This window comes from Anthonomus grandis, chromosome 1, assembly GCF_022605725.1.
Source record: "Anthonomus grandis grandis chromosome 1, icAntGran1.3, whole genome shotgun sequence".
NCBI classification, from domain to species: Eukaryota; Metazoa; Arthropoda; class Insecta; order Coleoptera; family Curculionidae; genus Anthonomus; species Anthonomus grandis.
In genome coordinates this window covers 43,065,919-43,088,821 of record NC_065546.1, presented here as the reverse complement: position 1 = coordinate 43,088,821, position 22,903 = coordinate 43,065,919, and the positions used below count along the sequence as shown (strand labels likewise).

General features: G+C 32.8%; 2 protein-coding genes across 6 annotated transcripts in view; one reads left to right on the top strand and one right to left on the bottom strand.

Moving 5' to 3' along the window:
- The window catches only part of LOC126740942 (kinase D-interacting substrate of 220 kDa B), an 82,540-nt gene extending 64,526 nt beyond the window's left edge, over positions 1-18,014 (bottom strand). For 2 of the 5 annotated variants that reach the window (XM_050447144.1, XM_050447176.1), the window contains exon 1: positions 17,828-18,014. Coding sequence is in view for 2 of the 5 variants with exons in the window: in XM_050447152.1 (XP_050303109.1) it covers positions 2,694-2,876 (183 nt within the window). In the remaining 3 variants the exon portion in view is untranslated. Of the gene's footprint in view, positions 1-2,693; positions 2,892-3,965; positions 4,212-17,827 lie in introns of those variants that run through there. The other 3 variants (XM_050447199.1, XM_050447160.1, XM_050447152.1) reach the window with 3 other exon arrangements.
- The window catches only part of LOC126741029 (cdc42 homolog), a 28,239-nt gene continuing 9,632 nt past the window's right edge, over positions 4,297-22,903 (top strand). The window contains exon 1 of the mRNA XM_050447306.1: positions 4,297-4,444. The gene's annotated coding sequence lies outside the window, so the exon portion shown is untranslated. The remainder of the gene's footprint in view (positions 4,445-22,903) is intronic.

Genomic DNA, 22,903 nt, shown 5'->3' with positions numbered 1-22,903 from the left:
TGGAACAAAGTGGTAAAAAAACCAATCCTTAAATATCTCTGCAGTCATCCATGCGTTTTTGGAATTTTTATAAATGACCGGATTTCTAAAGTGCCTAAAACAGCGGGGATTTTTTGATTTTCCAAGCACCAGCGGTTTTAATTTGAAACAACCTGTAGCATTTGCACATCCTAAGAAGGTCACCCGTTGTTTTGCAATTTTCATTCCTGGAGCCGTTTTTTCAGCAATCGAAACATATGTTTTATCTGGGAGAAGTTTCCAATACAACCCCGTTTCATCGGCATTAAAAAGTAGATTTTCCGTTATTCCAAGCTCATCAATAACTTTCTTTAATTGTTCTTTAAACGGCCCAACCAGTTCCGGCTGAGATTATAACTTCTCACCGGATATTTTTAGAAATCTTATTCCATGACGGACTTTAAAACGTTGCAGCCATCCATCATTTGCACTAAACTTCATTGTCGCAGGATATACATTTCCAAAAATTCTGATTGCTTTTTGCTTTAATATATTGCTGCTTATTGAAAGATTTTTTCTCTTTGAGTAAGGAACCATTTGTACAACTGTTTTTCCATTTCTGGGTACTCATAAGATTTTAACGTACACTTTTTGTTTGGTCCTAATGAGTTGGTTACCCTTTCAAGAATCTTCTCCCTTTTCTTCTTGATCGAACAAATTGTTGATTTAGCAACTCCGTATTTTCTTGCCAGTATAGTAACTGACACACCTTTTCGATGTTCTTGAATAATATTTGCTTTTTGTTGTAGAGTAAGGGCCTTGTTTTTGACAGTTTTGCCCATTTTGAGAATCATGCAAAGAAAGGTTGTTACTGAATTTATTACTCAAGCGTTTAAAGTCAACTGAAAACTGAAGAATAAAAGCCATATAAACGCCGTGAACCATGCAAATATGCTAAGTCAAAAACCAGCGAGACAGTCAAAATATTACTGGCATATTGGCTCAAAAATCGGTTAAAAACGTATTGTTTAATTGTTCACATTACCGAGCAGACTTCTGTTTACACTATAGAGTACCTAATACAAAAAATATTTTATTCACAAAACCGAGTTGTTCGTATATACGAGTTGTTCGTATATACGAGTGTTTACGCCACCGAGCTTATACTGTATTTTCAAGGAATATATTTTTTTCTGAAAAACTTATATACCAGCATAGTAAATTTTTTTTTCTCAAAACCTTGTACAAATTTGCAAAAACGCTGAAATAGGTTTCCAACCAAATTGCCCAGGGAATATGTGTACAAATTTTCAAAATTACATCTTTTCAGTTTTTTGAGTTATGGACATTGTGTCGAATATATAGAAAAAAATCAATATTTTCAAGAAATATTTTTTTTTCTCAAAATTTTGTACGAATTTGGAAAAACGCTGAAATAGGTGTCCAACCAAATTGTCCAGGGAATATGTGTACAAAATTTGAAAATGGCTTCTAGTCAGTTTTTTGAGTTATGAACATGGTGTCGAATATATAGAAAAAAAAATTCATATTTTCAAGAAATTTTTTTTTCTCAAAATTTTGTACGAATTTGGAAAAACGCTGAAATAGGTGTCCAACCAAATTGTCCAGGGAATATGTGTACAAACTTTTAAAATGGCACCTGGTCATTTTTTTGAGTTATGGACATTGTGTCGAATATATAGAAAAAAAAATCAATATTTTCAAGTAATATTTTTTTTTCAAGACATTGTGTCAAATATGTATACAGAAAAAAAATCAATATTTTCAAGAAATATATTTTTTTCTCAAAATCTTGTACTAATTTGTAAAAATGCTGAAATAGGTGTCCAACCTAACTGTCCAGGGAATATGTGTACAAAATTTTAAAATGGCATCTTGCCAGTTTTTTGAGTTATGAACGTTGTGTCGAATATATAGAAAAAAAAATCAATATTTTCAAGGAATATATTTTTTCTCAAAATCTTGTATTAATTTGTAAAAACGCTGAAATAAGTGTCCAACCAAATTGTCCAGGGAATATGTGTACAAACTTTCAAAATGGCACCTGGTCAGTTTTTTGAGTTATTGACATTGTGTCGAATATATTTAAAAAAAAATCAAAAATTTCAAGAAATATTTTTTTTCTCAAAATCTTGTATTAATTTGTAAAAACGCTGAAACAGGTGTCCAACTAAATTGTCCAAAGAATATGTGCACAAATTTTCGAAATGGCAACTAGTCAATTTTTTGAGTTATGGACATTGTGCCGAATATATAGAAGAAAAAATCTATATTTTCCTATACTGTCTATACGTAAGATCTAGGTCTTAAATAGTTTTCTAATCATGAATAATATGATTTATTGTTTTTTTGTAGCAGGTGCTCAAATTTCTCATAAATATAAATTTAAAAACTTTACTCTATGCTAAAAAACAAACAAACCTACTAGTCCTAAGTCCTAACTAAAATAAATTTCCTCACAAGCTATACCTATATGCATATATATAAGCATTTGACTAGTATTACATCTATCTGCTAGTATGAAGTCTGTACTGTCTATATGTAAGTCTGTTAAGTAATTATGAACATCTCCAAAGACTCTCAACTTATCATAGATATAGTAGGGTGGCAAATAACATTATACGTTGATCTACAGACATTATACTAAGTACGTGACTGACTTTGACTAAATTAAGATACATATTGTAATCTTACCAGAATAGTAAGTTGCATACCTGGCTACTAGCATATCGACTAGCACTACTCCTAAGGAACTGTCCATATGGTAATAAAGATCCATAACTAGTGGGTCTATTGAAGACAAGTGGTAAAATTTCACTATTAACAGTTGCCCTGGATCGGCGACCAGATGAGTGACCGTCACTGGACGAGCTACTTATGTTGTGCTTTCTCGACATTTTAAGGTACAATTTACTTATTTTTCGGAAAAAGAGTTTTTTTTTTAATAGTAAATATACATATTTACCTTATTACAAAGTATATAAGACTGAAATCATTTTGTGAACACTATGCTTGATCTTTTGTATTATTGTATTTAGTGAGCTTACTAAGACTTTAGATTAAAGAAAACTAAATAGTAATTGTTTTTAAATGAATTAATTAGAATGGTATTTGCTTTGTGTTTAAGGTCATAGAGTACATTTACGGAAATTTAGGAAAAAATTGACATTGTATCTAAGTAAATTTTCTATAAGGTGGAGTAAGGTAGTATATCCTGTAGTATAAAATATTGTACTTTTAATTAACCCTGTATTTGTATTTCATAAAGATTTAACAGATCAGGAAAGGATTTAACAGGTTTAACAGATAGATCCCAAACACAGATATTGCAGTTTCAAATTTTGGAATGTGCTCCCGATAAATCTATTTAAAATTTAAAACACAGGGATCTGTTTGTTGTGTCACAGGTTTTAAAATCTTAGCCCAATTATGACTTTTATTATATTTGATTAATTAAACCCAGATTTTATTGTGTATGTATTTAAGTTAGTTATTTAAGTACCAACATTAAAATGAATAAACAATTTGAATTTAAACATTTTAAGAGAATAGATTGAATACCTTTATCTTGTTTACCCAAGAACCAGAAGTTCTTATAAGTCCACATTGAATATTCAATTTTTCTACCAAGCTCACTAGACACATTTAACTAGGCATTTAAGTAAATATGCATATTAACAAATATATTATTATTACGATCCAGGGCCAAAATACTGATTTCACTTGAATTTGTTACCTTACTACATATATAAAATTGTGTACACTACACTACAGTCGTTTGAAATGTCTTGATATGATAACATATTGAATTATTTCTGCTTATCTGGCTCCAACATCGAGATGTTTATTTTAATCCTTGGAAGTTTTTACTTTTAATTGAACAAAAATCGATGCTGCGTATAAGAACTTGTTGACAAACAATTACTTTATTTATTATCTTTCTTATATTAACAATAATAATAAAATTGATTACTTATTATTGTTACCTCGCTATTCCTACTTGTTCTGCTTTTAAAAGGCATATCCTTCCACTTTGAAATTTGCCTATAAGCAACATTTTGATGTTCACTCCTGGTACTTTTGTGCGACATTTGATGTATTAAAAACTACTTTTAAAGGTACATACAAATGTAGTGATTTTTTCATAGATAACAAGTCGAGCTTCAACTAGACAATACTTATTAAAATAACCAACTGAGTGGTATTGATAATTAGATAAGAAATGGTGGACTTTTATCACTATGCACTCATAAAAAAAAGCCTGTCAGTGAAAATTGCTAACATTTAGCCGGGATAGGTGGTACTATTGTGTGCCAAAACAGATAAGAGACCATAATCATTTTTATAAACCTCTAATTGAAATGATATAAAGTCATTATTTGATAACACACAAATGTGCCATATATTTCTATGTGTCTGTGTTATAAAGATAATAGTCACAAAGCTTGGATTTACTAAATTAAAGGTATGTACAATATTCATTAATATTTGAACGCTGATTATGTGAAATTACTGAGAAATAATAAAATTATTTTAATTAATAAAATTATCGCCTGCAGAGAAAATTTTCTTCATGGTGACCCTTTATTATTAATAAAAAAAAGTCTTCTCTTTTAACTGACTGCTTTATTGCCATTGATAAATTGAATTATCTCATGGAAGAGCTAAAAATTCCAAAGCCTGGCTTACTAAAGATCTAAAATCATCATCAAGAAACCTCCGTTCATTAAATTATATTAGGAAATTTAGTAATAGTTATTCTTTAATTTTTTATTGCAGTAAATATCGGAGGTTTTACATAGAAAGCTTATTAAATTAACCAAAAATAATTATTATAATAGACTCTCTAAGGCAACTAACAAGCAAAGGGCAGGCTGGTCCACAGTTAATGAATTTCCAATAGTAAATTTTCAAGAATAATAACTCTGATATTAATCCAGTAGAACTAAATAGTTTTAATTATAATATAGCAAACAATCTTACTAAAAGTCTCACCTACAACTAGCCCTCTATCATATCTCCCAATTATTTCTACTAAAATAGATAGTCGATCTTTTATTTTTATAGTTGATCTCTTGATTTTTTTTTATACAAACAGGTAAGAGATTAAAAGAATCATTTCAGAGTTAAAAAAGTCGAAAAATCTAATAGAGAATGCTTTCGTGACTCCCTGATGAAGCTCTAGATATGCTTATAGTCTCTACAAATGAATCATGATCCTGCAGGGTGTTTTCTCGGCTTTTCTGAAGCATGCTTTAGTGATTCCCCTATGTAAAGGTGATGATCGTAGTGACCCTTCAAATTAGTGATCGACCGATATGACTTTTTTAGCCGATACCGATAGAGTCTCGGCCGATAACGATATATATCGGCATATCGGCCTTTTTTAATAGATAACATTATTAATGTCTAAAATCTGAATATTCTGTAACATAATTTATAGTTCTTTAACGATCAATTTAAAATCATAAAAATAAAAACAAAAAATGCACTTTGGCAACACAGCAACAGGCGGTAATTATGCGGCTCAGCTCAGTCGTTGGTAAATTCCCTTAATTTTTCGGTGAATCCCGTGTCCCGTGCGTTTAGTGCCGACGCCGTGCATTCAGTATTTACATTCTTAAAGCAGATCGTTTATTTTTTGGCGTAATTTAGTTATTCTTTAACAAAGACATATTATTAATTGGAATTTGGTGAAGTGCAAAGTAGCGAAATGGATGGAAAAAGTATTTATTGGAAATATTTCATCAAGAATAAATTATCCCCAGCAGTCAAGAAATCCACCGCAAAATGTAAATTGTGTGACATAACCATTTCATTGGGGTGAGTGGGAAAATTGGCGAATACCTCAAACAAGAAATACCATTTAGAGAAAAAACACCCTCAAGAATATTATAAATTGAAAGGGACTGATTCAAGCTCAGGTTAGTACTATAAATTTTTATTTTCCAGTTCAAGTTATAAAAATATTTACAAACACCTACTTATTCAGAATTATATTAGAATTGAAATGAGGGGCAAACCACCCAGTAAATGTTTGCTAATAATCTAGGGATTTATTAGGAATTTAAGGAATTAGGGAATTTCCATGAAAAAATTAACCCCAGGGGCAAATCACCTAAAGATTTTTTGCTAAAAATGTGAATAATTTAGTATATTGTTGGGAATTTGGGAAAATTAAAGAAATTTGTGTAGGAGGGGGAAAATGTTTCTTTTTCATCACTTTAAATCGTTTATTAACACCTACGATCTGATTTTATTTAAAAACAAATAATATTCCCGTTTATTTCAACGTTTTGATTTTTTGATCACCCCGAGTCTATTGTTTTTTTTTTAGAAACGGCTGGACCTTCTAGAAGTACTTCTACTTCTAACTCTAAGCTATTGCAAGTCTCACTGGCTGACTCTTTCAAGCAAATGCAAAAGTGGGACATCAATTCATCCAAAGCGAAGGAGTTTAACTACCTTATAGGTGAAATGATATGTTTAGATAATCAGCCATTCAGCATTGTATCAGATGGTGGCTTTACTCGGTTACCGAAGACAGCAATTCCAAATTATCAAATTCCTTCTGACAGATACTTCAGAGAAAAAGTTGTACCAGATATTTACTCAAGATGTAAAGCACAAGTGACTCAAAAAATTTCAAATATGTTGGGAAAAGCATGTTTTATTACAGATATTTGGACGTGCAAATATACAATCAGTTCTTTTTTGTCTCTCACAATCCATTTTTTTTAAAAAACATGTTTAAGTTTAAACCAGAGATCCCATTTTTCACTTGCCTGCAAGAAGTTTTCAGGATCTCATACAGGAGACGCCATAGCTGAAGCATTTCATTATTTGTTACAAGAATGGAATATAAAAAGGGAACATATTCACTTAGTATTAGCAGACAATGCTGCCAATATGAGGAATGGTTTTGTTAAGGCAAAAGTAAATTATGAAGCATGCTTCATTCATTCTTTACAACTTGTAATACAGGATGCAATAGGAAGTCAACGTGCAGTCAGTGATTTAATAGCAAAATCAAGAAAAATCGTTTTGCATTTTAATCACTCTCAAACTGCTTGCGATAAACTAAGTAAACTTCAAGAACAACTAAACCTTCCCAAACACAACCTTTTCCAGGATGTACAAACACGTTAGAATTCCTCATTTTATCTACTCTCTCGCCTACTTGAACAAAAACAAGCGGTAAATTTATATATTTTGGATCATGGGACTCTTACAGACTTGACATTTTCCGAATGGGAATTAGTTGGAAGCGTTTTAAATTTGTTAAAGCCATTTGAAGACATTACAAAAATTACAAGTTCCTCAGACTGCTGCATATCTGAAGTCATTCTATTTGTTTCGACTATCACTGCCTATCTTAACAAAGAAAACGCTAATTTTGCAGGAGTAGGTACAATGAAAGAAGAATTGAAAAGCAGCTTAAATAAACGATTTCAGAATATATTTCTAAAAAAATATTATACCATCGCGACTTTCTTGGATCCTCGCTTCAAAGACAATTTTTTTACAACAAAAGACCGTGATTTTATATGCGAATACATAACTACAAATCTAAAGTCGCTAATAAAAGAAACCAATACATCTGTAGAACATTCTAGTTCCCCTGTCATTTCAGATACAATAAATGAAACTATAGAAATTGATAGTGATGACGACAAACTACTTGCTAAGTATGCTCGAACTTCTGAACCTGAGTCTAGATCTGGCCAAAATCTGTTTTGGGAAGTGTATGAAGAATTTGCCGGAGAAGGGATGAGCTCCACAACAACAAAAACCATTCCAACAACATCGTGTGACACAAAATCATCTTCTAGAGCATCCATTTGTGAAGAAGTGAATGCTGAAATTGCAGAATATAAAAAACATCTTCTTCTTGAAAGAAAAGCGAATCCTATTTCTTGGTGGCAAGAAAAACGAGAAGTTCTACCATTCAAGCTCTTATATATTTATCTGCACCAGTTGGCAGTGTTGCAAGTGAGCGAATGTTTTCAGAAGCTGGAACCGTAAATTCGGCGAAAAGGAATCGGCTGAATCCAGAAACAACCGAGACACTAATATTTTTACATGATAATTTGCCTAAACTCCCTAAACTACATTATTCATATTAAATGCCTCTATTTCATATTATATCTACCATAATTTCTTAAGATTAAGTTGTTTGAATTATACTTTAAATTTAAAAATAAAAAAATAAAATGTTTTAAACTGCTATGGTTGTTTTTTTACACATCGGCCGATATAGCCGATATATCGGTATCGGTATCGGTCGATCACTACTTCAAATTTCTGTCCAATATCCTTATGGTCTACACTGTCCAAAGTAATTGAAAAAATCACAAAAGCAGGAATAGGGAACTTCAATCATTCAATTTAATATTGCGAAGGGTTGTTGGGCGGGGTCAGAAATAAAACAGAAACCTGTTTACTTAAATGTCGACGTTTCGACTTATATTAAGTTATCCTCAGGACACACAAAATGGATATTGTTTTTTTCAACAAAAAAAAAAAAACATTCAAGTAATCACAGAGATGAAACGAAATAATATCAAGTACATAAAAAATATTATTAAAACAAATGTTCCTCCTTACGTGTACAAAAATTAAAACAAAAATCACGCCACAATTAAATTTACATACAGGTACAATCCATTAAAAAAAAATTTTAATGAAAAAAATATAAAATTTATTTTTTTTTATATACATTACACACCTCTTACCTAAGTCTAGGTTTCTTTAGTTATAATTAAAATACATTTATAAGGAGCGTAGAATTATTTTTAACATGGGTTAAATTGCAGGTGTTATTGTGGGCAAACTAGAATCAACAATAACCCAAGAAACAAATGTTTTTATTCTTCCGAGCGTTTATTTATTTAATTTTTCTGATTCGATGTTATGTTTATAAGCTAAGGCTTAGTAGATAAGGAAGATGTATGTACCTATACATTCAAAACCAGAAAATAATTTTTTTAAACTGTGAGATCTAAATTTGGGACATACACTCTTTGACAAAAATAAAATTTTGTGTTTTAGTTTTATCTTTTTGGTAATAAATTAATTAAATTATTGTAACTTGCACTCAGATCATCGGTGTCTTGTCTTTTGTTTATACTTTCTTTGTACTTTTTTATATTAACCATTTCTAGTAAAATTCTTTTTTTGTAATTTGATTCTCTGCCAATGATCTGAGTGCTGTTAAAATCAAATTGGTGTTGTTGATTGAAGGAGTGTTGAGTGAGAAGTGAGGACTGCTAGAGCAGTCTTCCCAGATGCTGCGAAGTTCGTTGCTTTTACGCTTCTTTCGTGTTTGCTAATTCTGGTTTTTAAGTACCTACCCGTTTGACCAAAGTTTACAGAATAGAATACTCTATAGAATTTCTATTCTGTAAACTTTGGTTTGACCCACATACAGACCTTGACAATCAGAACAGGGTATTTTATAAACCACGCCACTTTGTAACTCATTTGGTTATCCTTGAGTTTTGAGAAGTATTTGTTGATGGTATAATATAAGTCGAAATGTCGACATTTAAGTAAACAGGTTTCTGTTTTATTTCTGACCCCACCCAACAACCCTCCGCAATATTTATTTATTAATGATTCTCTTTACAAACACTGAGCAGACAGTAACTACATGTAAAGGCAGCAACAAAAATTAAATTAAAACCTTAAAATGCTACAAAATACAACGAAAAACAAAATTAAAATAAATAAAAATATAACATGGTTTGTAATAAAAAACCATAAAAAAAAATATATGGGATACCACTGTATCTATAAATCTATATTATACCTATATCTATTTCTAAGAGTCAGCCTTAGATCTGCAGAAGACATATTAAATAAATCCACATGAACTTGATTCAGGAACTGGTTCGTAATTGCCATCACATTATTCATTGGAGACACACTATCAGAAATAACACAAAATAAGTTGTGTGGATTCCAAATCCTTAAATTGACTTTTGGTACATTTATTTTGATGAAGTTTATCAGATTACAGTTACAATATTTAATGTTATTTATAATAAAGAACAAATATATCACCGCTTAATGTTTTCTCCTATCCAGAAGAGATTCCATCATAAAAGTCTTGAGCATACTCGTATAATATGAGATCATATAAGGATATTCATTGTGCTTTCTAACATAGAGATACCTGGCAAATCTTTTTTGAACTTTTTCAATTTGATTAATATGTGTTATTGTCATAGGCATCCAGATATGTGACACATATTCCAGGTGCGGTCTCACCAAGGCATTATACAATAATGTATAATCTTATTATAGTTGGTATTTCAAAATTCTTGCTGTTTCTAATTATAAAACCCCTACCCCAAAGATTTAAGAGCCTTTTGTATAATGTACATGCAACGATTATTAAACTTAAAATTCGAGTTAAAAACAACACCCAAGTCTCTGGTTTCAATGGAACGGTTTAATTTAATCCCGCTAATATGATAGTTATACTCTACTGGATTGATTTTTCTTGTATATGATACTACAGAACATTTATTAACATTCAATGACATTCCATAGGTTTTCTTCAACCAGTTACTACTCTCAATATCCAACTGGAGGCTGTCGGGTAATGAGTTAATAAAGCTTATAAAAAATAAAGGCCCTAGATTGCTACCCTGGGGCACTCCCGAGGTGGGGACAAAGCTCTCAGACACACATCCTCCCACTCTCACCAGCTGTACCCTGTCCGACAGATAAGATCGTTGTCTAATTTAACCAATTCATTCAGCAGCAGATCATGTTTAACCTTATCGAATGCATTCTCACAGTCTGTATAAATAACATCTAATTGGTTCTTATTTAATATGGCTTCAGCTCTATTGTCTGAAAGTACTGTAAGATTTGTTACTGTGGACTTCTGTTATAAAACCATGTTGAAATTTGGAGATTTTAGAAATTCAGACATTTCATTGAACAATATTATCTCAAAGACTTTTGCAATGACATTAATCAAGCTAATAGGCCGATAGTTCCTGATGTCTCCTTGGTCACCACTCTTGTATATAGGGGTATACTTCAAAGCTTCAAAGGAAACTCGCTGGTTTTTTATAGATACATTAAAAATATATGCCAGAGGTTTTACCAAGAACTCCGCCAACCCTTTATAAATATATGCGGGGATATTATCAACCCCTGTAGACTTTTGTGGCTTAAGTTTTTTAATATTATTCAGTTACCTCCAAAAATTCAAACATCTGCCCCCCCCCAAGTATGAAACCCTTTTACTGTCATTCCCTCGTGATTCAAAGACTGATTTAAAATATTGTGCAAAGGCATTCGCGATGTCATCAGGACTACTACATATTTGGCCATCCCGACTCATCCTTCCCGGCAGACCTCCCTGTCTTGTTTTGGTGAGCAAAAATTGCCAAAAGGAACTAGTATAGATATTTATGTTATTTTCTAGAGTTTTTTTGTATTCATAATATTCTCGATTTATTTGTGTCTTAATACTTTTTTTTTGAAAATATTGGGTCACAAACACGAAACTGAAAATATTCAATTTAATAACTGCAAATCAATTTGAATTCCAATCATCATAGGATACTCGTGATCCTGTTCATAGCGTTGTTTCTGATGATAGCAGCTTTCTTTTGCATGCAAAAAACTATGAGAATTTGATGGAACAAGCGGGTGAGTGCACAGAGGTAACGAATGACTGACTGAGGGCTAACATGTTAAATTTGGTCGTGGAAAAAACTGTACATATGACCGTCTCCCTAAAAAGGTATGAGAGCACTACAATTCCAGAAAAAATTAAGTTCCTGGGAATTTTCTTGACCTTAAACTGACTTTCAAACAACATGTGAACTCGATCTCTAAGAAAATCACATCTGGGATATTTGTTTTGACAAATCTAATCAGAAAAGTGTAATGGCATATAACTCTCTTAGTCATTTAGTCTATGTATATTGTCTTATAGTATGGGCTCACTCCACACATGCTACAAGAGTCTTTGGGTTGCAGTGCAGAGCAGTTAGGGTTCTCTCTGGCCTTGGATATCAGGATGATATCAGGCGTTGCTGCGCAGAGCTCTGTATACTTACATTGCCTTCTCAGTACATTCTTGAGTGCCTTCTGTATGCCCAGATATATGGATAAAAAAAATATAAAAATGCGCAGATATATAGAACCTTCAGATCCATGTGAATGTGATCCAGAATGAGATTTCTTCAATTGAGAACATCATGGAGCACAATTCTCCACTATGCACCAGTATTTTTTAACAAGCTACACCCAGAATTGGCGGAATTCTACCACTATTGTTTTAAAAAATATTTAAATCGACCTAATAAATAAAAGTTTTTATAGCATAAATGAATTCTTAACCTGCAAGATAAGAAACAGTGACTTTCCAAATTACTTTGATTCATGTACTAAATAAAATTTTATGGAAATTGTTTATCTTAGGGTAGTTTAGTCTAATTGGTATAGTTTTGTATTTTTATGTAATTTATATGTAAGACTTTCAATGCCATTTTTTTCCATTTAATGATGATTGTTGAAATTGTACTGTTTTTATCATGAATAAATCTGTTGTTTATTGTCTTTACCTTTCTTAAAAGAAAGTATTAGTGTGAATGATGGGAAGACTATTGGGGCAATGTTCTGTGATATTTCCAAAGCTTTTGACTGAGTGGATTGCAGGGTACTGCTGTTGAAGATTGAGAAATGTTTTTTGAGGTTTGAGTAATTTCTTGAGGATCGTCATCCATCTGTGGTGTACATGGAACAACATCAACTTCACAAAAAATTAATTGTGATGTCCCTTAGGGCTCGGTTTTAGAATGCATTTTAGTCCTACTGTATATTAATGACTGCCCTCTTAAACGACGAAAGAAACGAAACAAACGAAACTTAAGAAACGAAATAGAAAACCTTGGTATACTAAGGGTTTACGAGTATCTGGGAAAAAATATGCAAAGGAGGATAAATAATTCCTCCAATAGAGCAAAAGAGTCTTGGAAGATTTTAAATGAGCTAAGGGGCAAAAATAATGTCTTGGTTATTCCAAGTACCTTAGATTTCAATGTCCTCAATTCCTTCTACTGTGATATTGCTAGTAACCTTGCAGCCAATCTCTCACAAAAAATAGATCCCAGGAGCTATCTCAGCAATGTGGTAGTAGCCGAATCTTTCTTTTTTGCCCCCACAAGTGTAGAAGAGCTTAAACAGTTAATGGTTAATATTAAGAATAAGAGTTCATCAGGTTGGGATGGACTTTCTCTTAAAATATTTTCTGCTTTACCTCTTGTTGCTTTGCAAGTCTTGGCCAAGTCAATTAACTTTTCATTTATGTCTGGAGTTTTCCCAGAGTGGTTAAAAAGAGCAATGATTGTTCCTCTTTACAAGGGTGGCGATCGCGACTGTCCTTCTAACTTTAGACCTATAGCGTTATTGCCTACTTTAGCCAAGATAGTGGAACGGCTCGTTAAGGTGAGGATGGTTTCATTTTTAAATAGGTTTGGCCTATTGAGTCTTCAGCAGTTTGGCTTTCATGAGTCTGTGAGCACAAATGATGCTATCTTTAGCTTTCTAGAGCACCTGTACAACCGACTGAATGTTGGTGAAGTTGCAGCAGCGGTATTCTGTGTCCAAGGCATTTGACTGCATGAGTCACAGAGTGCTGCTGATGAAACTGGAGCTCTATGGTTTCAGAGGAACCGCCCTTGAGTGGTTTCGTTCCTACTTATCAAATCGTGTCCAGGCTGTCAAATTTAATGGTAATATCTCTAAGGAACTTAATATAAATGTGGGTGTTCCGCAAGGATCAGTACTTGGTTCTTTACTTTTTCTCATTTATGTGAACGATCTGCCACAACTGCAGGTAACTGGCAAATTTACATTGTTTGCCGATGATACCACCATCCTCTGGCACGACTCTGATGTTTCTCAAATGGAGGCCAATATACATTTTAGCAGTCTTTTATTTTTAACAAATAGCAGATTTGTTAAAAATAAAAGACTGGTGTGATGCAAATTTTTTGACATTTAATGTTTCCAAAACAAATATCCTTAATTTTAAATGTAATACAAATGATATATGTTTAAATAATGAAGCCATTACCATGCCACCGTTCAGTAAGTTTTTGGGTCTTTCCATAGACAAGTTCCTTAAATTTGAAGACCATATTGTGAATGTATGTACAAAAGTCTCATCAGGCTGCTACGCCCTAAGGGTTATTGCCACCAGTCTTAATTTCTCCATCGCCAGATCTGCATACTTCGCGATTATCGAGTCGCACCTTCGATATGGAATTTGCTTTTGGGCTTCATGTTCAAATTCACTTTTTAGTTCAGTGTTTGTACTCCAGAAAAGGGCCATTAGATATCTATGTGGGGCCAAGCCTCGTGACTCATGTCGCCCGCTTTTTGTAAGTCAGAATATTTTAACCCTGTGTTGTATCTTTATTTTGAAAACAGTTTGCTTAGTTTTTAGAAAATATAAACAGGAACTCCACTTAGGAAGCCACTATAATACGCGACAAAATTATTTGTTGACGCTACCCATTCCTCATTTTGAACTTGTCCGTAGCTCTATCATATATGGAGGTAGAAAGCTGTTTAATAAACTTCCACTAGAAATAAGACAACTTAAGACTGAAAAAAGCCTACGTACAAGGACGAAAATATTTCATGCTAGTAAAGCGTACTATAGTTTAAGTGAATTTTTTAATGATTAGCATTTAAGTATTTTTCAAAGTTTTATATAATTTTATTTTATTTTAAATTAGTTTCTCGTTTTTATTCCTTTAATGTACAGTCTATTGGCTTTGTCTACAACTTCTATGTTTATATTGACAATAAAGCATTTTTGAGTTTTGAGTTTTAAACATTTCTGGAAAACTCAATCTTTCTGCAGATGATACATCTACATTATCGGACAAGAGAGATGTGGTTGGGCATAAATAATTTATAGAAACCAACCTCAGGATTGTCAAAGAATAGTTTGACTCTAATAGGCTTTGTTTTTACTAAGCTTCTAATCTAAGCAAAACTCATATCAATGATTTTATGATGATGTGATGAGGAATATTTTTATAATTTTGGTAAGAGAGTTGGGATAAACTGGGATCAATTGTTTTTGGGAGAGACATCTATTGATGTTATAGTTGCAATTTTCTATCAACTTTCTATATCATCTACTCCTTGATGGAAAGGTTTATTCCTCTAAAGAAGTACAAAAGTTCTTCTATAAGAATATCTTGGATACTGTGGCTATATTTGAAGAATACTTTTTTAAGATGAGCAGGTCAATGACATATCCTCTTTTGATTTTGATAAATCAATTTGTCTGAGCACTTTAATTCTGTCAATGCAGGATGTTTATAAGGTTATTATGTCTTCTAAGAATAAGCTCTGACCTGGACAAGATGGGATTCCAGCATTCCTCCTAAAGATATGTGTTTGTATTCTTATAAAACTGATACTGTTCAGTTTTAATAAATCTCTGGGTACTGGTTCTTTTCCCACTCTCTGAAAAATAATTTTTCTAAAACCCATTTTTAAATCTGGTAGTAGAAATTAAATTTCCAATAATCAGACTGTGTGTAACCAATCTGAGTTGTCAAAGCTGGTTGACTGCCTGGTCAGTCATAGGATTGCCTGGAGTTTTAAATCTTTATTTAATCCTGAGCAAATTGGATTCATAAAAAGGAGATCTACTGATGCTAATTTGGTGCTGTATATCAACTACCTCTACAGCTGCTTGGAAAAGGGACTTCAGGCTGACTCAATACATACAGATTTTTCCAAAGCTTTTAATTGGATTAGCCATAGGGTACTCTTGCAGAAGCTTAGGGCTTTAGGTATTGTGGGGCCTCTTCTTCATTGGATCTCAGGTTTTATCAGAGGTAGGCCCTGTTTGGGGTTTGTTATTCTTGCTGTTTTTGTTAATCTTGTTGTGGTTATTTGTTAATCTTGGAGACACATATTCCACTGAAATTTTGGTGCCATCTGGGGTACCACAAGGCTTCCTCCTTGGCCCTGTTTTGTTTGGCCTCTTTTTGATTGATTTAGTTTGGTGCTATGCTTTGTCATGTGCTAATGTTCACTGATGATGTGAAGCTGTTTAGGCTTATCACATCATAGCAATTGGTGTCAAAACAGAGGTTTCTGACTTAGGAATATTTATTGACTCCAGGTTATCTTTTAAAGTCACATCAATCAGATGACCAGTAGGGCAATGAAAATCCTGGATTTTATTCAGTGTTTTACAGCTAATTTGTCTTTGTTTACTTTTAGACTACTTTATTGCTCTCTTGTTAGGCACATCTTGGAGTATGGTTCAATTGTGTGGTCTTCTTCATATAACTGAAAAGGCTCAAAATAAATTTTTAAGGGTGGCTGCTTTTAGATGTCGTTACAAAAGACAAATGTATTACTATCAGTGGGTCAGGGATAATGTGGACTTACCCACATTAGAATCACGAAGAACATTACTTGACTTATGTTTAATGCATAAGGTTTTAATTGCTATTATAGATTGTCCTGAATTATTGTCTCTTTTTAAACTTAGGGTGTCTTCCAGATTGAGTAGACAATCAGAAAAATTTTCGGTCTCATAAGAAAACTTGCATCAAACTGCTTTGCAATTAAGATATTCTCCATTGAGTTAGATAAAGGTACAACTAAACAGGCATATTTTGCATTATTTCAATCCCATTTATGGTATGGCATATGTTTTCGGGCTTCCTGTTCTAAACACTTGATGCATACATTATTTGTATTACATAAAACGGTAATTAGGTACATGAATAAAGCCAAAGCTACAGATTCATGTAAGACTTTCTTTGTTGGGGACAAAATTTTAACAGTGCCCTGCCTGTATATACTTGAAACAGTATCATTAATACACATTTTACTCCACAAGGCAGACACATAGGGTGCCATTGCCAATTCCCAGAATGGCTCTGGTGCATGACTCCATAAACATAAACCATTTGCCTATCAGAATAAGACAGATTTCTCAGGATCATAGATTTAAAAAGGAATTCAGAAAATTGCATGTTGTAAGCCTCTATAATGATACTGAAGAATATTATAATGATACCTTTTAATGTATTTAGTAGTCTTCTTGTACAAAAACAAAAACAGGATCAATTGCTAGTAAAAACTGGAGAGATCTTGCAGGCCCTCATTCTTAAATCAACGGTTTTCAACTTTCTATTTATATATATTTTTTTAAATTTTTTTTATATATTTTTATCTATCACTTCAAGATTTACAACTGAAAATTCGTTTTAAATTTTTTTTATATATTTTTATCTATCACATCAAGATTTACAACTGAAAATTCGTCTTTCGTCACTTACTTAAAAGATTACTTTTAGGTAAGGCATAATTATAGTATGGATCAATTCTACCAGGACATCCTTGAGACTATTTAAAATGTAATTAATATTCTAACAACTATTTTGGTCTTTTATTACATGTTGTCTATGTTAGAGTTTTCAGTGATGGTTAAAATTGTAGGTATACTTAGGACATATTTTAACCATCATTATTGTACTTTGGTATTATGTACAAATTGTATTGTAATTTTTGAACATTAATAAATTGTCTAAATTATAACAAAATGTATATATTTTTTTTACCAATAAAGTACTTTTTGAATTTGAATACAAACTACTTATAATATTCTTTATATGAGACTGACAACCTAGTTTTTTTAACTGTTTGTGCTTAATGATTTTCCAAATAATCAAATAAAAAAGTGATATTTTAATAATAATTGTTGCACATGAACTTTTCTATTATACTAAAAAATTGTTATTGTAATAACATTTTGTATCCTTCTAAAACTTACCTGTTTTTCACAGTTGAAAATATCGCTCTTGTAGCGCTATATACAGTTTTTAAACAGGCGATTGTTTACGGAATAAACATTTATGTATCCCAATAAACATTTAGGCAATTGTGAACAGTTAACTATCAAATAAATATATTCACAATAAATACTTGAAAAATTAAATACAAAACAAAACAAACTTGTGTCACTTGTCAACTGTCGATCAGCTGATTTGAATGTTTTCCAAAATAATGGAGATCTTAGTTCAGAGCAAGGAGACTAGAGATAAGGAGACTGATCTGTAAGCTGATGTGTGTACCCAAAAATGAACGAAAACTAGTTTCAGAAAGTTGCCACATCGGCGCTGTTAGTCACAAGTGTACCTCATTCTGATTAGCGGGACACACCTTTTGATAATGTTATGGAAATAAATTTTTAGCATATACCTATTATATTGAATTATTTTCTTATTGGTTTTAATTAATAACTATTTTTTTAATGAAACTTTTTTCTGTTAATTTAGTTTTCTTTTATTGCCTAATTAAAATAATTTCTTGCTCCAACTTATATTGTGCGATGATGATTTGTAATTGTTTGTCTGAACAACAACGAAAGAAAGCCAAATTAGGTTCAGAAAGTAAAGATCTTTGGTTGAATATTTTAGAGATTCAAATAAAATTGAAATGTTCGTGAACAAAAATATCTGTTGTAATTTAATATAGTAAATAAGTGTTGAATTAAAATTATTATGTATTATTTACAGTAAATTAACATATTCCTTTAATAATATAATTTATTTGAGACACTTTCTCATCACTTAACATTGTCTGTGTAATTAAAATGATTATTTAAAGAAATTTATAATATTTTGATAATATGAATAATTTTCTCATCAATTATTCATATCTATTTATTTATTAGTCTTGATTTTAAAATTCTCTCGTAGATTGAATGTGACGTATTAATGAAATCCTAAAATATATCCAGATCTACAAAATAAATCATTTCATGTAAACTATTTTGTTTTTTATTAGTTTTGTCCTGTATGACCAGATTACTTAAAACTCTGGGGAAATGATGATGCCTTGTGTCCGTCATGCAATTCTCTGGAGCTTCGGTTAAATTCTCGATGACACTCAGACATAAGAATATTAATTTTCTATTTTCAAAAGATAATACTTAATTTAATTTTTCTGATATTTCATACACAGATAAAAAAAACATATTTAGTGCATTTTTTCCACGCCGCCACTTTACTTTTTTTATTGTTATAAGAAAATTTTGCAGTAAACAACTGTGTTGCCAAATTTTATATTTACAATTATTTCTAGCTGCCTAATTATTATTAGGTGTATACGGGGTGTATTAGGTGTATTAGGGTATTAGGTATACACGGTAACTTTGCCAAAAATTGTAGGGTAGGTAGGGACGCCATAGGCAAGTATTTTGAGCATAGGAATCCATGTCCGGAAAAGCCCCCATTCCAAGAATCCCCATTCGGAGATGGGGCTGTTTTAAAATTGGACCCTTTGCGGCAGGTGGGTAGGCAACCCAACGTACACGAAAAGTTTCTTTTTACTTTTTCTGAATACCATGTATAGTTTGTCAAATGTCAGGTTGTGTCAGGTTCAAATGTTGTGAATTGAGCGGTTGTTTTAAAATTGAAATTTTTGCGCCAGATGGGAAAGCAATAAGGCAATCCTGGCAACCTATCGTACACGAGCCACAAATTAAACGCTTTAGTTTAAAAACAAAAAGATGTAATAATTGCAATAAAGCTCTTTACAAAACATACCGGAGATAACTCATAAAACTAAAATTATTAAAGTAAAAGTAGTCTTAAATTAACAGGATTAAAATAAAACGAAGAAAATAAAACAAAAACAAAGTGATGGACAGGGGCACTACAACAGATGCTCGAAGTGCTGCCCGTTCTCCTGGATGCATTTATCGATCCATTGGTGCCATGAAGTTCGCATTCGAGCGAAAACACCCTGCTGCTCTCGAATGAACTCTGCGGCTATTACCATTCGCGCAATTAAGTCCTCCTCCGAATCCAGTGGTGTTTGATACACCATTTGTTCCATGGTGCCCCACAGAAAGAAATCTGGTGGCGTAAGATCAGGAGACCTTGGTGGCCACGCTATAGGACCCCCACATCCTATCCAACGATTGGGGAAAATTTCATCTAAATAGTCCCGGATGCATATTTATATCTATCACACGCTATCGCTCATCCCGAGAGCCGAACTTAGTTTCTTATCTATCACATGTTATGTCAAACGCGCCTTCATAACTATCACCTGTAATCGCTAAATAAACTGTATTTTAATTTCCTAGCGAAAACAAGACAAGCGCTCTCCACTACGTGACTTTTCAACTCGACGTTCAGTCTAATCACAGGTATATGTATCTCTCTCGATGGCATCGTATGTGCACAATATTTATTATTGATTGATAATTCAGTCTATCGTTAGCTTTGTGTTCTTGCGCACAGGGGTCAGTATAGGACAACAGTTTGAAAAAAAAACTTGTTTATTCAGGATTTCTTCGAGGAAAATAGTAAACAAGGAAAATAAAAACTGTTGTGGTCTTACTGCCAGTACTGCCAATTGATGAAGGGCATAACAGCACGTTTTACTTTTATTTTTGGGCCTGGTTTTTAAGTTAAAATCAAAAACAAGAAAAAAACAAACAAGTGGCGATGTTATGCCCTAGATATAGAAAAATGCTTTAAGATTTATTAATATCATATTTTTGAATTTTGCACTTAAAACGAGTAATCTTGCATGAAAGATTCTAATATAGGTAGACAGCAGCCTTGCCAGCAACCAGGTGTTCTCACCTCCAGATTAAAAGAGGCACCTTTTTTATGAATATTATGAATGATGACATTTTATTGGAAATTTGGTATTCCAAACTCAATTTTTGTATCCTATTATACAGGGTGTAAATAAATAAGTGCGAAAAAAATCAGGGGGTGATTCTTGGGTAAATTTAAAGAAAACAATTTTAGATGAACGCATATGAATGTCCTAAAAGTCTTAACTTTTGAGATACAGGGTGGTAAATATTTAAGAATAACATATGTTTTTTTCTTAAAATTAACCCAAGAGTCACACCCTGAATTTTTTCGTACTTATTTATTTACACCCTGTATAGTACCACAGTATAAAAGTACACTTGTAGTACTATATAGATCAAAATAATAACGACAATAATCTCTCAAGTTTTATTTGACATGAATAGTACATGAAACTATCAAATGAAATAATAAAAAACAACAAAACTTTTTAAACATTTAGAAACATCTGAATACAAACAGCAAAATAATGGTAAAACTTATACAGGTTGTCTCAAAATAAGTACAAAAAACTTAAGGGGGTTATTCTTTGTTCAAATAAAGGGTAATTTGTTGTATAAACATTAGGGAGATATCGGATTAATAAAGGTTAGTTACTTTTAATTACGTTGACTTTTGACACAACATTTATACAACAAACTACCCTTTCCTTTGAACAAAAAATTACCTCTTAAATTGTTCGCATTTTTTTTTAATAACCTACAGACTACTCGTATATTATACAAATATAAGAACCTGACATTATTTGGCTATTTTTCTAGCTCCTAGAGCTCGATTTTGCGTGACACAACTTTTAAGGCTATGAGGAGCTAGATTCTCGTTATTGGTTGATTTGTTCGGTTTTCTTCCAGACTGAAATCGTCTTCTTCCTGTAAATTTGGCCTTTCTCCTTGCTACACTTGCGGGTTGGACAGAAATTTTGGTACCTTTTTTAGTTGTGTGTACCACTTTCCTATTTAAAGATGAACAGCAGGGTTTAAAGGCTGTGTGCAATCTACTCAAAAGAGACGACGAACTGTTAATTTTTTTTTGTAGTTTTGCATGAATGCCTTCACCCCTACAAAGTTCTTAGGATCATCTAAAAGATTTTGTTGAACGTTAAGATCCAATTCGTGTACAAATGTTTTCCATTCGGCTGAAACGCCTGTGACCTCAGTTTTTTCAATATCTTGTTCCCCTGGGTGCCCAATATTAAAAACAAAATCGTTACTGGGCTTTACATTCCGGCTTTCTTTTATGGGTGAAGGTACACTCTGTTCTACATCAGTTACATGTTTTTTTAGTAGAAGGGGTTTAAGCAAATTAGGTTGGTTTGATTTCCCAGTCGCTATTTTATAGATAATGTGTTTTTGTTGTTCCGAAAGAACATTGCAGGCATTCGAAATATTATATTTTTTAATGACCGCCGATTAATGCATTTAATCGGAAAGACAACATTTTTGGCGATCGCATGTGCTAGTTAAGGAGGCGCGTTTGCAAAACATGTGATAGATAAGAACTGCGTTCGGGCATCGCTCGCTTTGCAATAGCGTGTGAAAGATATAAATATGCGTCCCGGATCGGCCTTGGCCAGTGCGCAGGACAACCATCGTGCTGCCACCACATGTTATAATCTGTAGGGGCAAATCTTCAAAACATTCCTGTAACTGGCTTTGAAGAAATATCAAATAATTTTCTGCATTCAGCGGGCGGGTAGAACGTATGGACCAAGCAAGTGGTGGCCGACAATGCCAGCCCAAACATTAACAAAAAACTTCTTTTGATATCCTCGGACATGCATAGCATGCGGGTTCTCTTCCGACCAGAAGTGGTTGTTGTGGGCGTTGAACATACCTTCTCTAGAAAAGCCCTTTTCGTCGGTGGAACAAACATACCGCAGGAAATCAGGATTTTCCCCAATGCGTTGGTTTAACCACTGGCAGTAGTGAAGACGCCGAGGGGGATTGTCAGGAAAGAGTTGAACTTTCTTCAATTTAAATGGGTGTAAATTGTTGTCGTGAAAGATATTCCACACGTCTCACGCGCTTACAAGCGCTGAGCCGTCAATGCATTGCTGCTTGTAGCTCCATAAACTAGATGCACATCAGCAAGCTCGCGGAAAGTTAGCCGGTTCATCGTCTACTTTTTCTCATACAAACGTGCAAGAAACAAGTTTTTTTTTCCTGTCAGTCAGGTGGAAGTTTCCGTCAAAAATGTATCGTTGTCATTGAGAAAAAAAATACATGGTATTC